Consider the following 22,277-nt stretch of genomic DNA (forward strand, 5'->3'; position numbering starts at 1 on the left):
TCAGACACACAGTGATGCTCTAAGCTTTTGTTGGCATTCGGGGAGCATATAGATAGATAGAGATATATACACATAGACACACAAGACAAGTAGGGATGGAATGTTTTCCATATACAAAATGGGATGCATAACCTACATTCCCTTCCAGGGGATAGAAAAAGGGAGGGAGCTAGAAGGACAAGGAGGAGATATTTGGCTCAAATAGAAAGCCCTAACCTGGCAAAGCAGTACATAGGCTTTTCTGTTGTTTTCTTCCCTTAATACTTAGCGTTCAGAGGCAGTATGGCAAGTCCTTTGTCTGACTGTCCTTTACTGGCTGTGTGACTATGCCAAGTCATTTACCTGCCCAGGGCCTTGGGCTGCTCAAGACTTTTAAGTTGCAAAACAGGTGCTGATCTAAATTAGCAATTTCCTCACTAGAAAATCACAGGTTTGGTCCATTCCAATGCTTAGCCTGCTGCTGTAGATGCCCCCCTCCTTTACCTTCAACAGGTCAGGCAATCCCAATTATTTCCTCTTTCCCCAGCTCTGTCCTTAGTCTCCACTCAGAAGCCAGGCAGTGACCAGATTTGGACAGGTAGAAAAGCCTCCACCATCAGTACTAATGAGCCCAGAAGCTGGCTTAACAACCTACCCTGTTTTGACCCCAGGCACTGGAGGAATATTTTCTCAGCCTCCAGTGTTCTGGCAGCCATCTAAACCCAAGGGTCTAGAAGAAAATAACTCTAGGACTTTTCTCCCCATCAGCTCATACTCTGGGTTTTGTCTCTGCCCTTCCTCCAGTCAGGATCTAGCCACTATCATTTGTTCCTTCTCTTTTTCATGCCCTTGGGTTGAGGCCTAGGGCCCTGGGCCTAAGTTCTCAGGAAGTGCTGAAGCTGACATCTCCACCCTGATCCAGCTAGGGGCTGTGCCCACTCCAAACAAGGGGCTGAGCTGCCTTGAAGGGATTAAGAATGCCCTAGCAGGGCAGGTGGTTAGAGGCCTTAAGAGCAAAGTGCAGTAAAAGACAATGCATGGGTCCTGGGTCCTAGGCAGGGACTTGGCCTGGGGAATCTGATTCCCACAGAGAAGATGACTACTGTCTCCCTTTCTGGACCAGAAGCCAATGGGAAGCTAGTCTCAAGGCCTGGGATGGGAACAGGAAGTGACGGGATAAATGTGGCGGTCCCAGCTTGGGAGCCACTGCCAGTTCCAAGGCTCCGGATCAACCCCCTTCAACTTGTAGAGACGAACTTGAGGGCCTGAAGTGCTTCCTTCTCCGTGATTGGTGCCTCAGTGGGGACCTGGGGCTCGGGCCAGGGCATAGCTCCAGGCCCAGTGGTGCAGGCCTGTGGATGGAAACAAGCATCTTACCGAGCAGGCCATGGCAAAGGTGTGCCATCTTCAAAAGCATCCATTTGGTCCCTACTCCCCTGCAAATAAGTCTCACTAGACCCTGTAAGGGTTTAGGCTGCTGTTGCCTTGCTAGGTAGACCAAAGGCCAGGATGGAATAGCATTAGCTGAAAAAAGTAGTATAAAGACTACTGAGGAATTTTAATGGTTAAAGGGCAGTGGAACTAGGGAGAATGGTTCTTGCCACTGGACAAAAATGAGAATAATTAAGAGACAGAATCAGCAAGGAAATCCCAGGCACAGAATAGCTGCCAGGGAGCATGATAGCAAGAATGCATTTGTTCTTCCAGCTGGAAGCTATTCTATTATGTTAAACCATAAGTCCCCAATTCCCCAGTCCCCCCAATAAAGTGCTTGCCTTTGACCACTAGGCCCCTCTGCTTCACCAGTCCAAAGAAGCTTCCTGATGCTGTCTCCTCTGACATAGCTCCAAAGCCCCAGCCTTTGAATCTAAGACCCTTTTTCCTCAGAATTTCAAAGAAGCCCAATCCTAAGAAAGCATGCAGGGGGAAAGTGGTGCCCAGAGCAAAGGGACATGCAAGGACAGAGAGTGATCTTAACAGCTGGGTACTAACAGGGAATGGATCTGAGTCATGCAGCAGACATCTCCAGGGGATGGTCATGCAGAGTTGGGCAGCTTAGGTGCCCAGTACCTGTCAGGGGCTCCCAGCCTTGGGGGCTAACAGTTTGATTCATCATGATGGGCTGCATCGCAGAAGAAGCGTGAGCCCCGCTTGGCAGTGCGGGCTGTGAAGGGGACACTCTTCAGCACTGCAGCCGGCAGGAGAGAGAAGACACTGATCAGACCCCAAGTGAATGGGGATGTAGGAGGTGGGTAGAGGACGAACAACTGGGCAACCTAGCACAGCACAGTCGAGTTCAGTGCTGGCTCATGTGGAGCGCTGGGCAGGAGCCCTATGACGGAAAGGAGTCTCACCTGTGATAATATCTTCGATGGTGCCATCCTTGCCCTCATAGACAGGCCGGTGCTCCTTGGCCTGGCGCCGCCGAAGCTCTGCAATCAATTCTTGCTGCTGCCACTTGTTTCGTTGGGATGGAGTCTGGGAGGAGAAGGAAACGCACCATAACCATCATCCTGACCTGGCCTGGAGCCCCTGCTCAAAACTCAGTCTGAGAAGTAACCAGGACTCCCTTTTGTCCTCGTACTCTATCCTCATGTGTCCACAGCAAGGCACAGGAATCTCTTTAGCCCCTTTCCCTTTATCTGGTCCCTGCATGACCCAAGGCAGGTTACTTAAACCCTCTCTGGGCCTCATTTTTTCACCTGAAGAATGAGAAGGTTGAATGAGATGACCTTTAATGTTGGATGAGAGGTCCCTTGTAGCTCTATGATCCCTTTCCCTCGCTAGGCTTTTATCCCCTAGACTACCTGGGGGCCCACTCTACCATCCTGGTCTTGGCCATCCACCTTTACTTTCCCCCTGGCTTTCAGTTCCACACTATTTCTGATACTTTATTCCTCCCTTCCTCCCTTAAACAAACACCCCCCACACACACTTCTCTGCCCCACCCACCTTGGCATCCAGTTTCTTAGCCTCCTGAGCCAGCAGCTTCTCCCGCATTACTTCTTCCTGCTTTTTTCGTGCCTCATTTTCCTGCTCTGCTTCCTGGGAACCAATGGGATTGAGGTATGGGGGTGAGAGGAATCGAAGCGGGGAGGGCTGGGGTGGAGGCTGCTGGTGATGCTGACTGGACCACATTAACCCCAGGTGGCCACCCACTGAGGGGCATTTCCTGCCCCAAACAATTACAGGAAGGGCTTGGGTCCCCACCCTGCCCACCACTCCCTAGCCAAGGGGCCTTTCAACAGTATGGAACTCCCACCTCCAACCCCACTGGTGAAGGAGGAGCTAAAGCTGAAGCGCAGCGCCCCTGCCCCTCAAACCGGGGCTTCCCTCTCACTAATGAGCCTTCTTCCTCCATACCTTGTAAGAGCGGATAAACCGAACAAATACTGGAAAGAATACAGAAGGAGGAGTTGTCTTGGGGCTTTCGCCAAAGTATCGTACAACTGCATTGTAAGCCTCCTGGAGAAAGGAAGTGAAAAAAAGGGGTCAGCATGGAGCGGGCAGCAAGAAGGCCAACTCAAATACAGGAGAACCAAAATCTCAGAACGTGGAAAGCAATACACTCTAACCTGCTGTGAGTCAAAATAGAATAGAGGAATCTCATTAGGGCAGTTAGGAAGACTTAAGTTCAAATCTAGCCTCAGATAACTTGCTAGCTCAGTGACTCTGGGAAAGTCACTTAACCTATTTGCTTTGGTTTCCTCCTCTGTAAAATGGGGATAATAAACAGCACCCACCTCCCAGGATTGTTGTGAGCATCAAATAAGATAAGTGCTTAGCACAGTGCCTGGGACATACTAAGTATTATATAAATGTTAGCTATTGTTATTATCCCTACTTTGTATTTGTGTGTCTGCCCTGCAAGAATGGGCCCTGTATTGGGACAGCACACTTTGTAGAGTTCTACCCACCACCCCCATCAGCCCCACTCCCCACAAAATAAAAGAAAAAAGTTGCACACAAGTGTTTGATAAATGCTTTTTGATGGTGGTGGTGAGGAAACTCATCAGGAGCCAAATGGAGAAATGAGTGCTCCTCCCCTCCACCGCCTTGTTTTCCTTGCCCAAGGCCCCACCTCCGCTGTCCTGGCATCTCGCTGAAGCTTGTCCAGCTTGCCCTCATTCGCACTGAGGAAGTTACGGAGGACACTGTTGTCATGAAGGCTGCACTCGCGCCGGATCAGCTCCATTCCTCGGCCCAGCTCCTTCACATCCAGCAACACATTCTCTAAGGACACTGTGGACACCAGAGCCCCGGGCTGAGGACATACATGAGAACCAGCATTCCCACCTCCCTGCCCAGCCCACTTCACCTTGAGGGGAAAAGCTGCCTTCAAACAAGATTTGTTGCTTTCACTTTCCTCACCTTTCTCGTCCTCTGCAATTTCATCGCCTGAAACTGCTCTCTCCAAAGTTACCTTAACTGCCAAACTGAATGGCCTCTTCTCAGTCCTCCACCTTCTTGACTTCTCTGCAGCCTTGTACACTGTTCGCCACCCTCTCTTCCTCAATACTCTCTCTTTTCGAGTTTTCATGATGCTACTTCTTCTGGGTTCTCACCTGATAACTGTGAATATGACCCCAGACTCTGGCCTGGGCTCTATTTCCTTCTCTCCCTATGCTCCCACTCACCTTATCAGCTCCCGTGGGCTTAATCATCATCCACATGCAAATGGCCCCATAGTCTCCCTCGTTTCTCACCCAAACTATCACAATAGCTCCCCACACAGTGCCCCTCCCTCACGGCTAAAGGAAAAGACCATCTCGGTAAGCTTAGAACTGATTCCGCAGGTAGCTCCCTGTCCTGTAACATTTTTAACAATACTCTGGGTAAAGACAAGGATGGCATGCTTATCTGCAGATGACACTGAGCTAGGGAAGGACAAGTAGCAGATGAGTCAGACCTAGAACACTGGACCAAAAAAATAAGGCAAAATGTAATAGCTATAAATTATGGCAAAATCTTACAGTTGGGTTTTTTAAAAAATCAAGTTCTCAAAAACAAGGAAGGGAAAGGTTTTTAAGTGGATTGACTATAAAACTCAAAATTAATCAACAGAGAGATAAAACAGCCCCCGAAAAGTCTACATTAAAAGAAGAAGGGTGTCCAGAACAAGGAATGAGATTGGTCTGCTGTACTTTGACCACATCTGGAGTGTCTGGGGCACTATATTTATTTTAAAAGAACATCAGCAAGTACAGGTGTCGAATTAGCTAGATGATGGGCATGAGATAATGCCATATAAAGATGGATTGATCTGAAGATCCACAACCACAGGACTCTTTCCTGATCACACACACACACACACACACACACACTCCTTTTACTTTGCACATACTTAGATATGTATATGCTGTCTCCTCAATAGAATGTAAGCTCTTTGAGGACAAGGAATGTTTCATTTCTCTTTGTCTTTGTACCCTCAACGTCTAGTAGACAGCCTGGCACAAGGCGGGTATGGATAAAGGCTTTGTTGGACTAACTGAAGAATCTAGCCAGAGGAAGCAGTCAGGTGTCAATCCTGGGCTTCCCAGGCTTCTATTCATCCTAGACACTGGCCTCTGCAGGCAGATCTGGGAACCACCACTCACTGGTCACCCAGAAAGCCAAGCCAAGTCTACCTATTAAGCAAGAAATGATTTGGACAGTGACCTCATGCCCTGGTCCCATCTACATTCTGAAACAAGATCTCTTCTGAGGAGAAAATAGGATCATATCTTTAGAGATTTAGGTCTATTTTCCAATAAGGGAAATGAGGCCAAGAAGTAAAATGACTTGTTCAGTCACCGAGATGAGAAGCGGAAAAGGTAGAACGTGGACCCCCACCCTCAGACTCCAAACGTAGTGCCCTTTGCAGGAAGTTCTGAGATAACTACCTCTGAGAGCACCCCTGCCTACTCTTCTGTCCAGGTCCATCTGAACAGCAGGCAAGGAAAGACAGTTTTTAAAAATACCTTCCATTTGGAACAGCACCTGAAACTTTTCTTAAGCACTTTCATATACATCATTAGAAAAACAAACCCTGAATCTACCAAACCAAGCCTAAAGGAGCAAGGAGTAAATGGGCAGTTCTTTTCTCTGCCCCCCACTCCACAAAGCTAGGAAGGGCTGGGCCAGGGCCCTGTTCCTGGAGGAAGGCTCCCCTTTGGGCAGCCCCAGCCATGGCCCCCGCGGAAAACTTTGAAGTAGTCAAAAGGAAAAGAAAAAAGAAAGAGAACAAAGGAGCTACAAGTGCCCCCTGCTCCCCCTCCTCTTCGCTTCCTGGGATTGTCCTGGAGCTGAGACAGCAAGGGAGGCGTCACACAACTCAAGGGCCCTGGGCTCAGGGAAGCCTGGTTCTTCTCACCTGCCGCAGCCTTCTCCACAAAGTGCAGCTCATGCCAGAAGCCAGCCAATTCTGGGTACTTCTCTTTCACAGTCAATGCAATGAAATGTAACAAGGTCAGCTTCCGGTCAGTAGATTTGGTGTCCAATAGCTATGGGTGGAGATGAGACAGGGTTGAACATAATGGTGTTGAGCACAGATGGGAGCATAGGCTTCCTTTGCATGTTTGCTAATCCCAGAGCCACCAACCTCCTCCCATCATGTGTTCCCTGGAGTCTCCACCTGCTCTAGCTCCATCCTTACCAGATCCAGGCTCTGCAGCTTGAAACCGTACACTGCACCCCTCTTGCTGCTGTTCATGTAGTTCCCCAGAGCAAGGATTATCTGCCAAGAAGCCACAGAGGAGATAGGAAGCCCTGCTCAGGTAGGCCTCTTCCTACTTTGCCATAGCACCCTTGCAAACACGCCAGGGCCCACTTCCCTCCTCCCTGTCAGCCGGTGGGCCTCAGCCTACCTCAAGCATCTGCTTCAGCCTCTGAGAAGACTTGACGGAGGCAGACGCTGCGATGATGGCATTGAGTTGCTAGAAGGAAGGACAGAGCAGCTGAGTTAATTGTGGGGCTAGAGGGAGGGGGCTGGGCGGAACGACTGAGTGGACAGGCAGCACAGGACACTCTGGGATGGCAACAGGGTTTGAAGAGGCTTAATGGGGGATGACAGCAGAAGCTGGGAAGGAGCTGGTACCGGTGTGAGCATCTGCAGGTTGTCCTGGAAGTTGCCCAGGAAGGCCATACCGGCCATGCGCTGGGTCAGCCGCTCCACCTTGCTGAAGAGCAGCATGAAACGGTCCTCAGCTGCCAGCTCTTCTAGGGGCTGCCGTTCCCGCTCATACTGACGCAAGAGCTTCACCTCAGCCTCCGTTGGCAGAAAACGCATAAGACACTCCACAAAGTCCACGGGTAGCGTCTGCAGGTCAAACCTGAGGCCAAACAAGAGGCGGTCGCAGGCCCCTTGGATCTATCCACCATTTCTACCACCTTCTCAGATGGAACTTCCATCCATCCCACCCCTTGCTCCCACCACTTCCCCCCCTCACCACAAGCCCATGGGGAGAGAACGGTGAACCATAACTAAGGGAGGTAATTCCCACTGGGACATGGGCAAGGAAAAGTTCTAGGATCATTAAAGACCAGGGGCTGCAGTTCCCAAAGTTGCCTCTCTGGGAGGCAGTGAAAATGCCCAAGGAGCAAGCTGAAGGAGGGAGGGTTTCCTGGCATCCTGGGCTGACTCTAACCTGCCCCACCTGACTTAGCTCAGATGGGATGAGGAAGAGGACTTGGGGAGTGGAGTGGGGAGAGAGAAAAGGAGAAGAAGAGCCAAGGCAGTGTGGTTGCCTACGTATGGATTGCTCTGCAGATTTCCTCGGCTGAGCGGCCTGCCTTTCGTAGAGTTATCGCCAGGTTCTTGGCTCGATTGGCCTCCAGCAAAGTAACTTTGCTGGCTGCTTTTTGTGAGGTTTTGCTCTTGGAGCAGACAAGATCAAGAGCAGGACCCTGTGCCTTTGTCTTGAACAGTTCCTCAAACTTGTCCAGGTCCAGATCCTGGTGGAAACAAGGGAGATTATCTGGCTGTCCTGGCTCCACCACTGCCCTCCCAGTTTCAACCAAGCTTTTGGCTATCAGGCACCATTCCCAAGTGATGGCCATCTCCCAGCCCAATGGACGGAATGGACAGATGGGATTAGCTGAGGCAAAGTTAGTATTTTGGGGCCCTTAAAGCCTTCCTTCCCTCTGAACCCAAACCCCGTCTCACTTCTAAGATCTTCTCATCATCAAGTTCACTGAAGACAGTGCCACTGATCTGGTTGGGCTTCAATGCTGTCCAATTAAATACAGGCAGACGGAACTTGGTCTTGATCGGTTTCTTGATACGGATAGCTGGCATGGATGAGAGGCAGTGAAAAGTCATTGGAGGAATTTAAAGTCATTTTTAGGGGCAGCTAGATGGCTTGGTATTTGGAGTGTTGGGTCTAGAGTCAGGAAGACCCGAGTCCAAATCTGGCCTCAGACACTTACTAGCTGTGTGAACTTTGGCAAGTCATTTAGCCCGTTTGCCTTAATCCACTGGAGAAGGAAACGGCAAACCACTCTAGTATCTTTGCCAAGAAAACCCTGTGGCCCATGAGGCCAGAAAGTATTGGACGTGAATGAACAACAAAGCCATTTTTCCTGTTGCCCCAAATTCTAGCCTTCCTGTCCCACCACCGAAAGTTCTGATGGCTCTTACCTGACAAGCCCACAGTCAAGACCACAGAAGGAGCAGCTCCAGGGAGAGGTGGGGCAGGAGGACATTTTTCTGAGGGAAGAAAAGGAAGAAGAATGATAGGGAAAATGCCTTCCGGTCTTTCCCTCCTCCATAACTTTTAACTCAGAAGATTTCTAGATAAACAGCTACTATAGCAACCCTCAGTTAACCCACATTCTATTGATTCCCTCTAGGATAATGTGGAAGTTTTTCCTTGTCTCTAGATTAAATTCCCCTTTCCCTCTTTTTCTGTCCATGGAGACAAGAGTGCTAACAGGTTAATCTCTTTGATGATCTTAAAGACAACCCTCATGTCCTCCACTCAGCTGTTTGGTTTCTAGTTCTTTAGCCTTTCCTTACAGCTCTATTATCTAATGTATTAACCATTTTCACAATGTCTACTTTGTTTTAAAAAAAGTAATGAATAATAGATCTCTATATGAATAAATAATAGATCATCATTACTGATGTGGCTTCTGCCTTAGGTACTTCCCTAAATAATGGAACTCACTGCATCCCAAGGACATGGTTACCTGGAAGTGGGGGTGCTGGAGGTGGAAGAGGTGGAGCTGGCGGCGGGGGTAGGGGCAGTGTCTCTTCTGGGGGTGAGGGTGGGGCTACCAGGTCGAGGTCTGATGGGAACACACTTTCATTGAGTTCAGTAGGGCCCACCCTGGTGAGATCACTGCTCATCGACTCCAAAGCCTGAGTATGTGGATCTAGGTGGCACCTATGATGAAAGGCTTCCTCCTTCTCCTTGATAAGCCTCCTAAGAGTGTGTACCTGGTGATTCGTGTTTTCGTAGGTCTCCTGCATAGCAGACAAAGTTAACGAGGTGGGAGAGGTAGAGCAGAGAGTTGGCAGAAGTTGCCCCTGGGACCTGCATTAGGGCAAGGGATGCCCCAGTTCAGGGATTTTCTACCTGAGAGGTTCTTAATGAGTCTCTATCAGGGTGCTCAGAGGAGCAAAGCTACTGAAATGGGAATAGGAAAGGCCTAGAGCAGAGTAAGGGAGGTAAAGAGAACAAACTCTAAAGGAGTAGAGTTGACTTCATAGCTTTATGAAAATTAATGCAAACTGAATCAGCATAAAGAACACAAGTGGCAAAACAGAAGAGACACACTTCAAAATGGAATGGCAAGGCCACCTCCATCTATGACACGTAGACTCAGTGGCATCTATTACCCTAACCCATCAAACAGCTCTAGATGGAGCTCAAGGAGAATGAGGCCCTACTAGAAAGAGCCCTAGGTTGGGAATCAGACAACTTGATAACTGGGCTTCAACCCTACTTCCACCCCTGACTCATCACGTGAAAGAGTCACACAATGACCCACTCTGGGCCTTGACTTCCAACTGGAGGGTGGTTTATTTCCCTCAGGGGGGGGGGGGGCGCCACAGTGAGAAATAAAAGAATTCAAAAGCTCTTTGGAAGTAAAAGGGTTACCAACATGCAAAAGGATTCCTGGGTCTTTCTGACTACTCCCTACGCTAACCCCAATACCTTGATATTTTCCAGCTCCTTCTCCCGCTGCAGCAGCTGCTTCTCCAGCTCTGCCACGCGCATCATGTTTTCATTTTCAAGATCCAGCAACTTTTCAGATAACTAAAGGAGAAAAAAGTAGGAGACCCAACCCAATTCCTGTAGCTCTGGGGATTCAAAGGAACTTGAATTGAAAAATACTGCCCATAGCCTCTGTTATCCCCAAGCTAAAACTGAGCTCCAACCCTGAACTTGTTACTCAGTGCCAAGTGTTGTTCACTCCCCCAAAGCACAAGCATGAGAGAAAAGTCTCCACAAGACTGAAGTCCTTGGGCTTCCCCAAAGGTCTCTTCTCATGGCCAACAGCCCTGATACAACTGTACGGGTGATCTTGGCATGACTGGTCATTTGCTTGCTGGAATTGAGCACCCTGCCAGACCCAAGGGCTGGTTCATTTCCATCACTGAGGTCATCTGTTGTGGCCTGAGATAGCTCCAGGAAATTAAGCCTGGTCTCAGTTTTTTCTGGTGTAGAGGATGTCTGAGAGAGACCAGGCTATTCCCCAGGGCTCTGGTTCCAATATAAGATGGCTGCAGGATATATTTTACTCCAAAACTACAAGTGGATAAAGCACTGGCCCTGGAGTCAGGAGTTCAAATCCAGTCTCAGACACTTGACACTTTCTAGCTACGTGACTTTGGGCAAGTCACTTAACCCCAATGGTCTCATTTAAAAAAAAAACACCAAAACTACTGAAATCCAAACCTTTCTCCACTTTGTCTCAGACAGCCAAAGGAGACGGCACTTACTTGGGAAATGTGCTCCTCCAGCTCCTCCACCTTCTCCAGTGCCACATTCTTGGTTTCAGCATCCTCTAGCAGTCCACCAACATCAAATACATTATCTAGGTATGCCTGAATCTGCACTTGCAACTTCTCACTCTCTGTATGCCTCGACTTCTAGGGAAGAGATGGAAAGTATGGGATGTAGAGTCAGGCATAGAGTTGAAGAATGACAAGAAAAGTCCTGAAGCTATCCTAAATGGAATAATAGATGTTTAGAATAGAGAGACGAGCAGGGAAGGACTAGTCCTGGATGGATGTCAAGGAATCTTGATCAAGAAGGATCAGGATTTAGAAAAGGCCATCAGATTTGGCAATTAAGAGATAACACTTGGTAACTAGAGAGATTCAGTTGAGGGATGAAGTTGGAAGTCAAATTTCAGAGAAGAAAGTGATAGGAAAGGAAATGGAAGCAATGAGTGTAGATACCCTTTTCAAGGAGGCTGGATGAGAAAAAAGGAGATACAGGACAACAGCTTGTAGAGATGATAGGGTCTAGTGATGTTCTTTAAGGATGGGGGGGCCTTGGGCATGTTTGTAGGCAGGAAGGAAGAAACTAGTCAACAGGGAGAAAATGAAGATTACAGAGATGGGGCTAACTATGAAGGCTATCTGCTGGGAAAGATGGGAGGGGATGGAATCAAGGACACACGTAAAAGGGGTTCATCTTGTTGAAGAGAAGTCCCACTTGTTAATCGGAAACTGGAATAAAGAAAATAGTGTAGGATGATGTCAATGAGTTAGCTGTGAGGTAGGCTCATGGCAAACGGCTTCAATTTTTTCTACAAAGTATGAGGCAAGATCTTTACTTGACAAGAGCTGGAGTAGAGGAGGTGCGGGAAGCTTGTTCCTTGAGTCCGCTACTCCATCTTTTTGCTTCATACCTGTGAGCTAGCTACCCTCCATTCCTGGAAGGCTCTGCCCCACAAACTCCACTTCTAACTGTCCTTGGCTTCCTTCTAGACTCAGCTTCAATACTACTTCTGCAGACTTTTACTGGTCTACCCAGCTACAGTGCCTTCCTCTCTCTCTCTGATTACCTCCTATCTATTCTGAATGTCTCCAGTCTATACCCAGTTATTCACTATACCTAGTTTATACCTAGTTATTTACACACTGTCTCCCTCACTAATACATGAGCTCCTTGAGGGCAGAGACTGCCCATTTTTGCCATTTATGTGCTAAGCATGGTGGAGTGTTTTTTGACTGACTGAGGACAAAGTTTACAACAGTGAGTCATATAAGGAATCGGAGAAGGAGGAATAAAAGAAGTGGAAATGGCCCGGTTGAGATTAGAGGACAAATTATTAGTGAGTTCAGTCAGCATCATTGAATGACCTTCTCCAGCTCTGCACATGAGAAGAAACAGAGTGAGCTGTGGTAAAGCATCAATCGGGAAAAGGAGCAATGGATGTGAGAGGACAGGACAGCACAGAAATGAACTAGTTCAGGGCTCAAGGATGGGGGCAAGAGTTTGTCCAGGAGCATAGATGACGGCCTGGGAAAGTCCTGAGGGGTGGAGGGAGTAGAGGTCACCATGAGGGTGACAAACAGGATTAGGCAGAATAAGGCTCTGGCAGAACAGGAATGATACAGCTATGAATGACTAGATAAAGGTATTTCAGATCATGGAACTGGAACATTTGTAGGTGATAGCAAAATCAAAGGTGTAACCAACGCTGTGTATAACAGAGAGAAAGGGAGAGATCATGGGAGTTGAGTAGACTGAGGTGCTCAAGGAAGCATTAACATTTATGTTGAAGTCTTTCAGGAGAGTGAGAGTAGAGGAAGGCACTGAACTGAGAAAGAAATAAAAATGTCCTAGGGGGTAGCAGATAACCACCAGGATCTGTAGTGGGTGATTAATTTGGATAGAGGGAACTTCAAAGGAGCAGAGGTTGGTGAGTGATGGCAGCAGAAAAGCAACAGGAAACAAGGAGCGTTGTAAGTCCTCCTCCGGGGATCGTCGAGTCAGGGACTACGAGAGAAGATGTGAATACGTCTGAATGTATTATGACTACTGAAAAAATGGCCAGGAAGGCTGTATCACCAGGGGTAAGCAGCTCTCTGAGTGCTGGATGATAGAAGGAGCATGAGAGGAAGAGAGGGAAGAAGAAGAATCTGTTAATTATGAAAGGCCTCATAAAATCTGGTTGTCAAGTACTCACTTCCCAGGATGGTGGCAAAGATCAAAAGCGATGATGTTTGTAATGCCCTCAGCACAGTGCCTGGCACATAGCAGGCACTTCAGAAATGCTTGTTTCCTTCCTTCTTTCCTTCCCCATCCCTAAAAACTTGGGTCAGACTGAAGAATTCTTTGAGTGGAGAATCTTCTATTGCCAATTGATGCAAAGCCTCAAGCTATGTCAGGGTCAGTCAGAGAACTACAGCAGATCCCCTCAAGCCTGAGTATCTCATGAGAAAAGCAATGAGAAGAAGGCCGGCCCAAAGAGATGTTTTAGAGTAGGCTCCACAAAGCTCACCTGCAGGAACTCCTCCAGCCCAAGCTTGGTGAACTCATATTGCAGGTGGACTCGGAAATTCATATCTTCCACCGAATGTACCACAATGTTGATGAACTGCATGCAGGCTACCTAGAGAAGGGGGAAAAGAGACCAAATGAAGGAGAAAACCTGGGAAACAAAGCAGAGAGGAGAGAATCCCAGAGGGAGAGGAAAAGGCATGCAACCATTTTATGGTTCATATTAATTTAGCTTTAATATGTTCATGTTTTAGCAGAGGCCATTTTTCCTCTGCTAATAGGAATAACAGCACCATTCTGCCAGAGTTCTTGTGAGGATCAAATGAGATAACATTTGTAAAACACTTTACAAAGCTTAGAGAACGAAATAAAGGCCAGCTGTCATCATCACCATCAGAGGGGAAAGAAATTCCTTGGACATGTGACAGATATCCACTAAGAGTTGCCGCATTGCTTTTTTCAGAGGAGGAATGTAGCATGGCTGAGAATCCAATCTCTCCTCATTCCTCTTTCATCAAGGAGCATTTTCAGAAAATGGCATAGGCAGAGAGAGAGGGTCACGGGATGGAGAGGGGGTATAAAACAGAAGACGTTCATTTGAGTTAAGTCAAAGGAAAACTGGTGGGCTGAGATTCTTACAATCTAGCCACTGCTCAGATTCTTACAATCTAGCCAATACCTCACAGGTGCTCAGATTCTTTAAGCTAATATGGCTAATACGGCAGATCTTTAATAAACCTTGTCTTTGGCTGAAAGAAGGCTTGGGTCAAATTCTTTCAGGCAGGACCCACATGTTGTGATTTTGGGGTCCCAGAACCCCTAAACCTCATCATTTGGTTACCATTACAGGGAAGCTGCCTAAGCCCAAGTTCTTCTCCAGCCAAGACTGGAAGGTATGTAAAGCTCCCCTCCCCACCTCCCTTCTTGCTTTGCAGTTGGGATCACTCTCCAAGCACCAAGGCTTAGAGGTGCTTTTCTGGCAGACAGTTACAAGGCTGTCTTGTACTTGGCCTGACGCTCTCAGGCTCTCGGTCCATTGGTTCAGTTTGAGGCCATAGACCTGGGTACACCTTTTGCAGCACAGAGGACAAGGATGAATGCCCTTTCTGGAAGTGTATGCCCAATTCTGCCAATTCTCTCGGCACTAGGGAATTGGGAAAATTGCAGTTGCTTTTTGGTTCCCTTCCCTTACTTACTTACTCCCTTCCCTCTACATCCCTGAATCCTCCTTCATGAGGTTACAGGGGAAAGTTAGAACAGCTAAAAATATCTTGGCAGATTCTAGAGGTTTTATGATTGATCATTAAGGAGTTTTGAAACACCTCCTTACAACCCTGGTCACTTCTTTCTCCCACTCCCTTCCCTTGAGTCAAGAGGGTATCTGTTAACCCCTCTCATAGGAGAAGAGAGTTTCACTTTTTCCCCCTCACCTTTGATTTTGCCCTCCCCCACCCGGGGAAAGGAAGGAATGGGGAAGGGCAGCAGCTACAGTGTGGGCCCCTTGGCAATGGCCTTGGGCCCTATGGCAACCTTTGCCTGGAAGCATTACCCAGGTTCAGCACATCCTACTCAAGGTAAAGAAGCTGGCCTCTGAAGCATGCTCTTTTAAAGTTGTAGTTTTAACTGCTAATAATGAGATGTTTATCTGTGTAAAGTAATTTGGAAATGCATTTAACAAAATTGAAGTCACCTGATTGGTAATGGGTTTGTTTCAAGTTTCAAATTGGTGAACTTTTTGTATCCGTTATGTCAAGCAACTTTTCATAATTTGGTTACTGCTAAAATAATTCGGCTATTGTTGGTTGTTGTTTTAATGCGTAAACTTGCCAAAAAATCTGTTTGGATTTTGATTTGCGAAAATTTACAAGTATATAGAAGTAATCTCTAACGATGGGCTTTTTACACGAGGACAATTTTAATTTGAGATGTAAATCCTGGAAAAGTTTTTCCTAAGCTGTGATTAGTGAAACTTGCTGTTTAAGGTAAAAGCTTATAGGATTTTATTTTGAGTTGTCTGATGGATCATAACAATGCATTGATAATCAATAATCCACCATCTGAGAGAAATGCCACAAGCTACCCAGAGAATGTGCTATTGGTGCTCAGACCCTGTACATAGCTTGAGGCTTTGCATCAAGAAAAGCTGAGAGGACAATTTTAGCCTCAGTCTAAGATGGGGACTCCTGGCTCAGTTTCCCTATTATGTTCCTTTGAAAAGGAATGTTACGCACCTGGCTATTTCTGAGTCTGGCTATGAGGTGGATTTGATACTTCATGGTTGGAAAACTGAATTATCTGAATCCAAACAGAGCTAAGAGTGGATAGAGCACTGGCCCTGATGTCAGGAGGAACTGAGTTCAAATCCAGCCTCAGACCAAACACTTGACACTTACTAGCTGTGTGACCCTGGGCAAATCACTTAACCCCAATTACCTTAAAAAAAAGAAAGAAAAGAAAAGAAACAAACAGAGCTAAGGATGTTTTATCCTATCATATCTGGGCCCTGGAGTTTTTTCTGTCTTCCAGACTACAGGCCATTCACCTACAGCTGGTAGCAAACAGTGGGTATAAGCTGATGTACCCCCATCGTTCCCTGGATGCAGCCTGTGCTTGGTTTCAGTCAATCTCCTCTTTGGGACCTCCTTGAGGCAGGGACAACTCTAAGTCCCTTGCCAGCAGGAAGCAGTTTCAGAAGCCAAGACCTTCACCCCTTACCCCAAAAGAATTTGGGTCCCATTTGTTTGACGGGGGAATGGAGAGGGTGGGAGCTAGGCCCCCCCCAAAAAGGAAAAACCCTGGACTTTCCCACATGGCCAAATCTCTGGCATTTGCCTGAGGCTATAATTCCATCAACTGGCCTTTCATTGTGGCTATACCCAATCTCCCAATTCTGTTATCCTTAATCTAGCCTAGCCCTCCATTGTCTTACCTCCCTATGGCACAGCACCCACCCCCCCCCGCCATTTCCCACCCTTAATCCTAGCAAGGCTCCATTCTCCCTTGGCCATGAGGTCCAGGTCCCAGGTATTCTGTTCACCCCCGCTTACTGGCCTCTCCCATTCAGATATTCCTCAGACCCCTCCTCCTGTCACCCCAAACTACTTGGCCACTCCTAGATCCCTCCCACAGCCTTTTTGTATATAAGATCCATCTCATCTCCATTAAGGTGCTCAGATTCTTAGAATCTAGCCAATAGCTCACAGGTGCTCAGATTCCTTAAGAGTCTGGCTAATATGGTGGATCTTTAATAAACCTTGTCTTTGGCTGAGAAAAAAAAAAGGAAAACTGGTGAAGGAGGTCTAGAGAAATGAAGACAGGAATACTGATGGGATGAACAGGCCCAAAGAATGAAAGAAAGGATGTGAGAAGGATAGAAGGTCAAAACAATGGGAAAGAAGTTAACTATACTATTGACATTTCAAGCTGGTTGAAAAGTGATACGTAAAATGGGGCCCAAATGTCCTCAACTCTGTATTTTACTACATATTATGGGAATCTGGGTCAGTGAATATAAATGAATGAGAAGGAATGAAATGAAAATTACTTGGATGAGACTAGGACCACAGAAGACAAGGCTGCATAAACAGAGGAAGAGACAGAGCTAGGCAAGTTCAGCCATGAATTCAGCCTCAGGTTTCTGAAAGCACAATGGAGTAGGCAATCTGCAGGCACCCACTGAGGTCAAATTGTGTTAAGTGCTACACTAGGTGCTACAAGAAGAATTTATAAAAACAGAAGACAGTCTCGACCATTCCAAATGTTTATGACCTATAGGAATATGCTATGTACACATGTTGGACCTCCCTAGAAAACCTGGCTCTGCCTGACCCAGGTTCAAGTCCTCACCATAAAGTCAATATTGCTGTCCTCATTCCGGAAGTACTCCATCAGCTTCTCAAAGCGGTAGAGCTCTTTGCACACCTGTGTGGAACAAACACAGCCTCAGTGCAAGGATCCACCTACTGTGGCACTCAAGCCTTGGGCAATTCTGAGGGGAAACAGTCTAGATAACATAAAAGAAAACTCTGGATCAGGAAACCTGAGGTCAAAATGTCTGCTGTCTTATTTCATCTTCCCTGGACATACATGCTTTGATCTAGCTTTCCAAGGGCAGCCCACGTCAGCTAGTCATGAACTTCTCTGGCAAGGCCTAGGAGAGGCTGGCTTACAACATCCTCGGTACAAAAGAGGCAAGACCCAAGATAGATTCTCTGCCCTACTCAAGGGTAAGACCCATTTTCTAGGTGGCAGCTGATGCCCACACAAGAGCTCCAACAGTCCAATTATCCCCATACTGTAACGGGTGATGCCCAGCTATTCTCTGTCCCTTCTACCATCCCAGTTACCATCCTTAACCCACAGGCAGAAGCAGTAGGCTGACCTCTTTGAAGTTGTCAAAGGCAGCAAGAATGATTTCATGGCCTCCCCTCACCAAGCACACAGCGGCTAGCAGCTCCAGAACAAGGGCTTTGGTCCTGAGGGCAAGAAACAGACATGCACAGGTCCTAACTCCCCTACCTTTGGACCTCCCCATCAAAGGCTCAGTTTAACCACTGGCAATTCAGAGCACTGGAACCTAGAGATAGTGGGTTGTTAGAAAGCAGCAGGCCAGGAAGGCCAGCTTCCCCACACTAAGCTACTGTAACCCAAGGGAAAATGGTGATCCCATTTTTCCCATGTATGGAAGAAAGTTCCTCCAAATCAGTCCCTGGTCCTTGGTAGGGTCATAGTAGCCACAAAGCAGGGCTCCTTGTATAGGTAGGTATGCAGGTCTCCACAACTTTGGACTGGCAAGAGGTCTCACCTGGGGTTCTTGTTGTTGAGACTGAGGGCAATCTCATTGACAGCATGGGGGTGGGACATGACCAAGTTGAATCCATACTGCAGGGAAAAAGAATAGAAGGATGAGTAGACTCAGCAAGGAGCAAGGTGGAAAATGATCTCTGATACTTTCCCTCCATTCTACCTGAGGAAGGATATAAAGCTATAGCCAAATGTAGAGTTTTATCAGGTAGGAAAGGGATGGTTCACTAAGGGTGTTCACAGAGCATTGCACTCTGGGTAGATCATACCTCTTGGCACCTATCCATACTTTTCCAAATGACTAAGGAGAATTCTGGTTTGACAAATACTCCCTGTTAAGGTAAAGCAGGCTCTGGCCCCCTGCCCCAAGAAGGATCACAAGGCCAAGCAGGTCAGAGCTGCCATCTTTGTACCTGGTAGTTCATAATAGCCCTGAGGCAGAGGATACAGACATGGACATCATCCTTCTGGCTCACAAGGCGGGAGTTCTTCAGGGCCCTTCTTCCAGGAAGTGTGCTGTACCTGGGGAGGAGAGGAGGCTTTACAGAATAACAAAACTGGAAAATTGGAAGGGACTCAGCAGCCGTACAGCAGTTCAACTTGTACACAAAAGGAAACCCTACTATAATATCAATAAGATCAATAAGTGGTCGTCCAGCCTCTTCCAGAGGACCACTAAGGATATGCAAGAACTCCCCCCCCCCAACCTCTCAAGGCAGCCCATTCCACTTTTTTTATAGCTTTAATTGCTAGGAAGTGCTTCCTGTCATCAAACCTATCTTTGCTCCTTTGCAACTTATACCCAGTGCCCCTGGTTGGACCTTCTGGAGCCAAACAGAGTAAGTCTCGTCTTTAAACATTTAGTGTTGAAGCTGACATTACTGGCAGGTGATGCTCCAGGAACCTTAAATTACATCAATAACAGCAGGCTAATCTTCCAGGCTGAATTTCTCCCTAGCAGCCAACTATCCTAATTTCCCAACCTAGAGTCTAGGCCCAGGTACCTACACATGACATCTCAATTCCTAAAATCTTCTTAACCAGCCATCTGTTGCTGGAGTCCTGAGACAACTTCCAGGGCTACGTGTTCTTAAATCTATGGAATAATCCTATTTCTCAATTTTCTACCTTCTTACTCCCAATAACTAATTTGCTTAACCTAGCAAGATTAGCTTCCCAGAACTTAATCTATAGGGAAACCCACCATTACCACACATTCTACACAACCTTTAGGGTTTGAATTTCCTGCTTACCACCCCAGGTCTGATATCCCAGGAAAGGCAGAGCTAAGCACCGACTCGAGGTACCAGAAGCAGGCATCCCGGTGAATATACATCTCGACCTGTATTTTCTAGATGTCCATATACCTCCTTAGCCTCAGAGCCAGAAACCCAGTATCTTATAAGGCATTCCATAAAAAAAAAAATTGACAACATATACAGCATCTTTCAGGGAAAGACTCAGGAGGCCCGTGTGCATAGTTGGAATAATGGAACATGAAGAGCAATCCCCCAAAAACACAGGAGAGCAGTACGGGCATGAGATGGGCAGAGTCCATGGAAAGGAAAAACAAGAAACCAAGGCAAGGAATCACTGGGCTAACGGGGATGTTGAATTGTCATTTATGCCATTCTGTCTCTAGAAGTGATGGCCCTTCAAAACATTCCAGACATATGAGTATATTTGGTACTTTGGGGAGAAAAGTCCCCCAAAGAGGGAGGAAAAATCAAGGGAAGGGGAAGAAATTAAAGGAAGGTTGGTTGGTCTTATAGAAGCTTACAGAGTATAAAAACATCCAAAAAGCCAACAGAGAACAAAATGAAGGACATACGCTAGCCAGCAGAAGAAAAACACCACACAGAAAAGGGGCTCTGAACTCACAAGTATATGTGAAAAAAGAACTAGTATGGAAGATGGATTTCTCCCCGGGTAAGATGGTTATGAAAGGATTAAAAAAAATAGCTTAAGGAAAGAAACAACTTCCCTTCTGTTAAGGGTAACAGAATTGGGAGATTGGGTGAGAGGGGAGAATAATTTCAGAAGAGGGTGGGCACAGCCATAGGAACAAGTACTTACCCAAGACAAAACTGCTAGGCAGAGCCAGGGGGACAGAGAGAGCACAAACCAGAGGACAGACTGTCAGGCAGAGGGAAAGAGAGCCGAGCCCTGGAAGCGGAGAGATGGAGAGAGAAAAGGGAAGGCCATGAGTGCTCACTGCCATCACCTAGGCTCTAGGCTCACAGGGGAGAGGAAGAGGAGGACGAGCAGGAGCAGGAGGAGGAAGAGGAAAGCAGGCTGGTACGCACAGCAAGCCTGATACATACCGTAGCACAGACTGGCGGGCAGAGCGAGCGAGGCTGTTGGCAAAAGGAGCTGACAGGACACTGGGCTGCTGCTGCAGATCCTCGATAGACCTGCTCCAGGATCGCAGCTTCTCAAAAGCGCCTTCGTCACTGCTTTCCAGACCCTCAAAATCAAACCTGGAGCACGGAAAGACACACACCCGATACACATAGGCACGCACACAGAGAAGAGACTCGGGCAAGGCTCCCGGAGACGGCCTCAACGATTCACGTCTCCCTAGCAACAAAGAGCAAAGGCCAGGAGAGCAGAGAGCAACATACAGGCTGAGGGGAGCAAAGATAATTAAGATGGGGAGACAGCATCAAGGAGTACAAACAGTGGAGGTCAAATCTTGTCTCTGCTCCTCATTACCTGTGGAACCTTGGGCAACTCACCCTACCTTTCTGAGCCTCAGTATTCTCATCTGTAAAATGAGGGAGGATGGACTAGATAGCCTCTGACATCTATTTTTGTTCTAAATCAAAAGCTATGACCCTGTGGTGAAATCAACCGCCTTACTGGGGAGTGGGAGCACCAGGTATGATCATGTGCCCACAGTTCCAGGGTATCTAGGAATCTACCTCTGATAGCTTTTTCTGGCCTATGAGCATGGCAGGGTGATGAGGGTACCATGTGTCCACAAGGCCACAGAGCTTGGAGCTCCTGTCCATACTTCTAGGGGCTAGAAATCCTCAGGGCAATCATGACGATTGGCCATATGGTGGAAGAGAGGACTTTGCCTAGCAATATGGTCATAATGGGACAGCTAGGTGGTGCAGTGGATAGAGCACCAGCCTGGAATCAGGAAGACCTAGGTCAAATCTGGCTTTGGATAACTACTAGCTGTGGGACCCTGGGTAAGTCACTTAACCCTGCTTGCCTCAGTTTCTCATCTGTAAAATGAGCTGGAAAGGAAATGGCAAACCACTCCAGTATTTCTGCCAAGGAATCCCCAAATGGGGTCACAAAGAGTCAGGCACGACTAAAAAATTACTTGAAAAACAATAACAAATTGTCACAATATGGTCAGCTATGAGAGAACTCTTTCTTTTCTCTCAAGGAACTTAGAATCTCGTTGAGCAAACGCCAATGTCAAAACAAAAGTTAGAGACTTTAGGGACTGAAGTGCATAAGACACAGCAGTCTTCTAAAGCTTGACAGTCAAGCAGATTAGGTCTGGGTTTCTCTGAATACTGAAATTGCTGCCAAGTGTTTTACTAAGCAGATTAGGTTCTTTTTTTTTTCCTTAAAGTGGGAAAAGGATAGGTTGAAGGGATGACACAGGAGGAGCACTGGAATATACACTCCTAGTACTGATCAGACTTCTGGGAGTGGGTTGCATACAAAGGAAAGCACCAGGATTAAGTTGGCAAATGAAGAACTTTAAAAGTCACAACATCTCTTGGCCTCGGTTTCCTCATTGGTAAAATGGGGGTTATTAAAAGTAACTACCTCACAGGGTTATTGTGGGAGCAAAGCACTTTGCAAACCTTAAAGTACTATTAAAAAGCTAGTTATCATCATCATCACAACACCATCATCATTTTTATTAGTGTTCTCTCAGTTACCAGGTAGGTTTTCATTTCTTAGGTGGGGTTGTGAATGTATATTCAGCACTGTCTTCGATTCAGGCCCTTCTCCACCTGTACTACCTCTGAAAGGAATATGGAAGGGAAGGAAAACAAGCAACTCTCCTCCCACGGTCAATGT

The 22,277-nt window shown here is 47.1% G+C and overlaps 1 protein-coding gene across 5 annotated transcripts in view; it reads right to left on the reverse strand.

The window, feature by feature from the left end:
* Positions 1-12: 12 nt before the first annotated feature.
* Positions 13-22,277, reverse strand: part of FMNL3 (formin like 3) — an 80,501-nt gene continuing 58,236 nt past the window's right edge. Inside the window, exons 6-27 of one of the 5 annotated variants that reach the window (XR_013487617.1) lie at positions 20,549-20,704; positions 18,638-18,746; positions 18,226-18,302; positions 17,803-17,896; positions 17,268-17,342; positions 13,423-13,533; positions 10,907-11,056; positions 10,119-10,220; positions 9,148-9,424; positions 8,597-8,665; positions 8,123-8,247; positions 7,709-7,911; positions 7,055-7,289; positions 6,825-6,893; positions 6,614-6,694; positions 6,332-6,461; positions 4,061-4,221; positions 3,343-3,444; positions 2,932-3,024; positions 2,334-2,457; positions 1,972-2,167; positions 13-1,331 (exon numbers count right to left, since the gene is read on the reverse strand). Coding sequence is in view for 4 of the 5 variants with exons in the window: in XM_020966043.1 (XP_020821702.1) it covers positions 2,076-2,167; positions 2,334-2,457; positions 2,932-3,024; positions 3,343-3,444; positions 4,061-4,221; positions 6,332-6,461; positions 6,614-6,694; positions 6,825-6,893; positions 7,055-7,289; positions 7,709-7,911; positions 8,123-8,247; positions 8,597-8,665; positions 9,148-9,424; positions 10,119-10,220; positions 10,907-11,056; positions 13,423-13,533; positions 17,268-17,342; positions 17,803-17,896; positions 18,226-18,302; positions 18,638-18,746; positions 20,549-20,704 (2,635 nt within the window). In the remaining variant the exon portion in view is untranslated. The remainder of the gene's footprint in view (positions 1,332-1,971; positions 2,168-2,333; positions 2,458-2,931; positions 3,025-3,342; positions 3,445-4,060; positions 4,222-6,331; positions 6,462-6,613; positions 6,695-6,824; positions 6,894-7,054; positions 7,290-7,708; positions 7,912-8,122; positions 8,248-8,596; positions 8,666-9,147; positions 9,425-10,118; positions 10,221-10,906; positions 11,057-13,422; positions 13,534-17,267; positions 17,343-17,802; positions 17,897-18,225; positions 18,303-18,637; positions 18,747-20,548; positions 20,705-22,277) is intronic. The other 4 variants (XM_020966044.1, XM_020966043.1, XM_020966045.1 and 1 more) reach the window with 4 other exon arrangements.

Source organism: Phascolarctos cinereus, unplaced genomic scaffold (assembly GCF_003287225.1).
Source record: "Phascolarctos cinereus isolate Bilbo 61053 unplaced genomic scaffold, phaCin_HiC Scaffold_1;HRSCAF=81, whole genome shotgun sequence".
Taxonomy (NCBI): Eukaryota; Metazoa; Chordata; class Mammalia; order Diprotodontia; family Phascolarctidae; genus Phascolarctos; species Phascolarctos cinereus.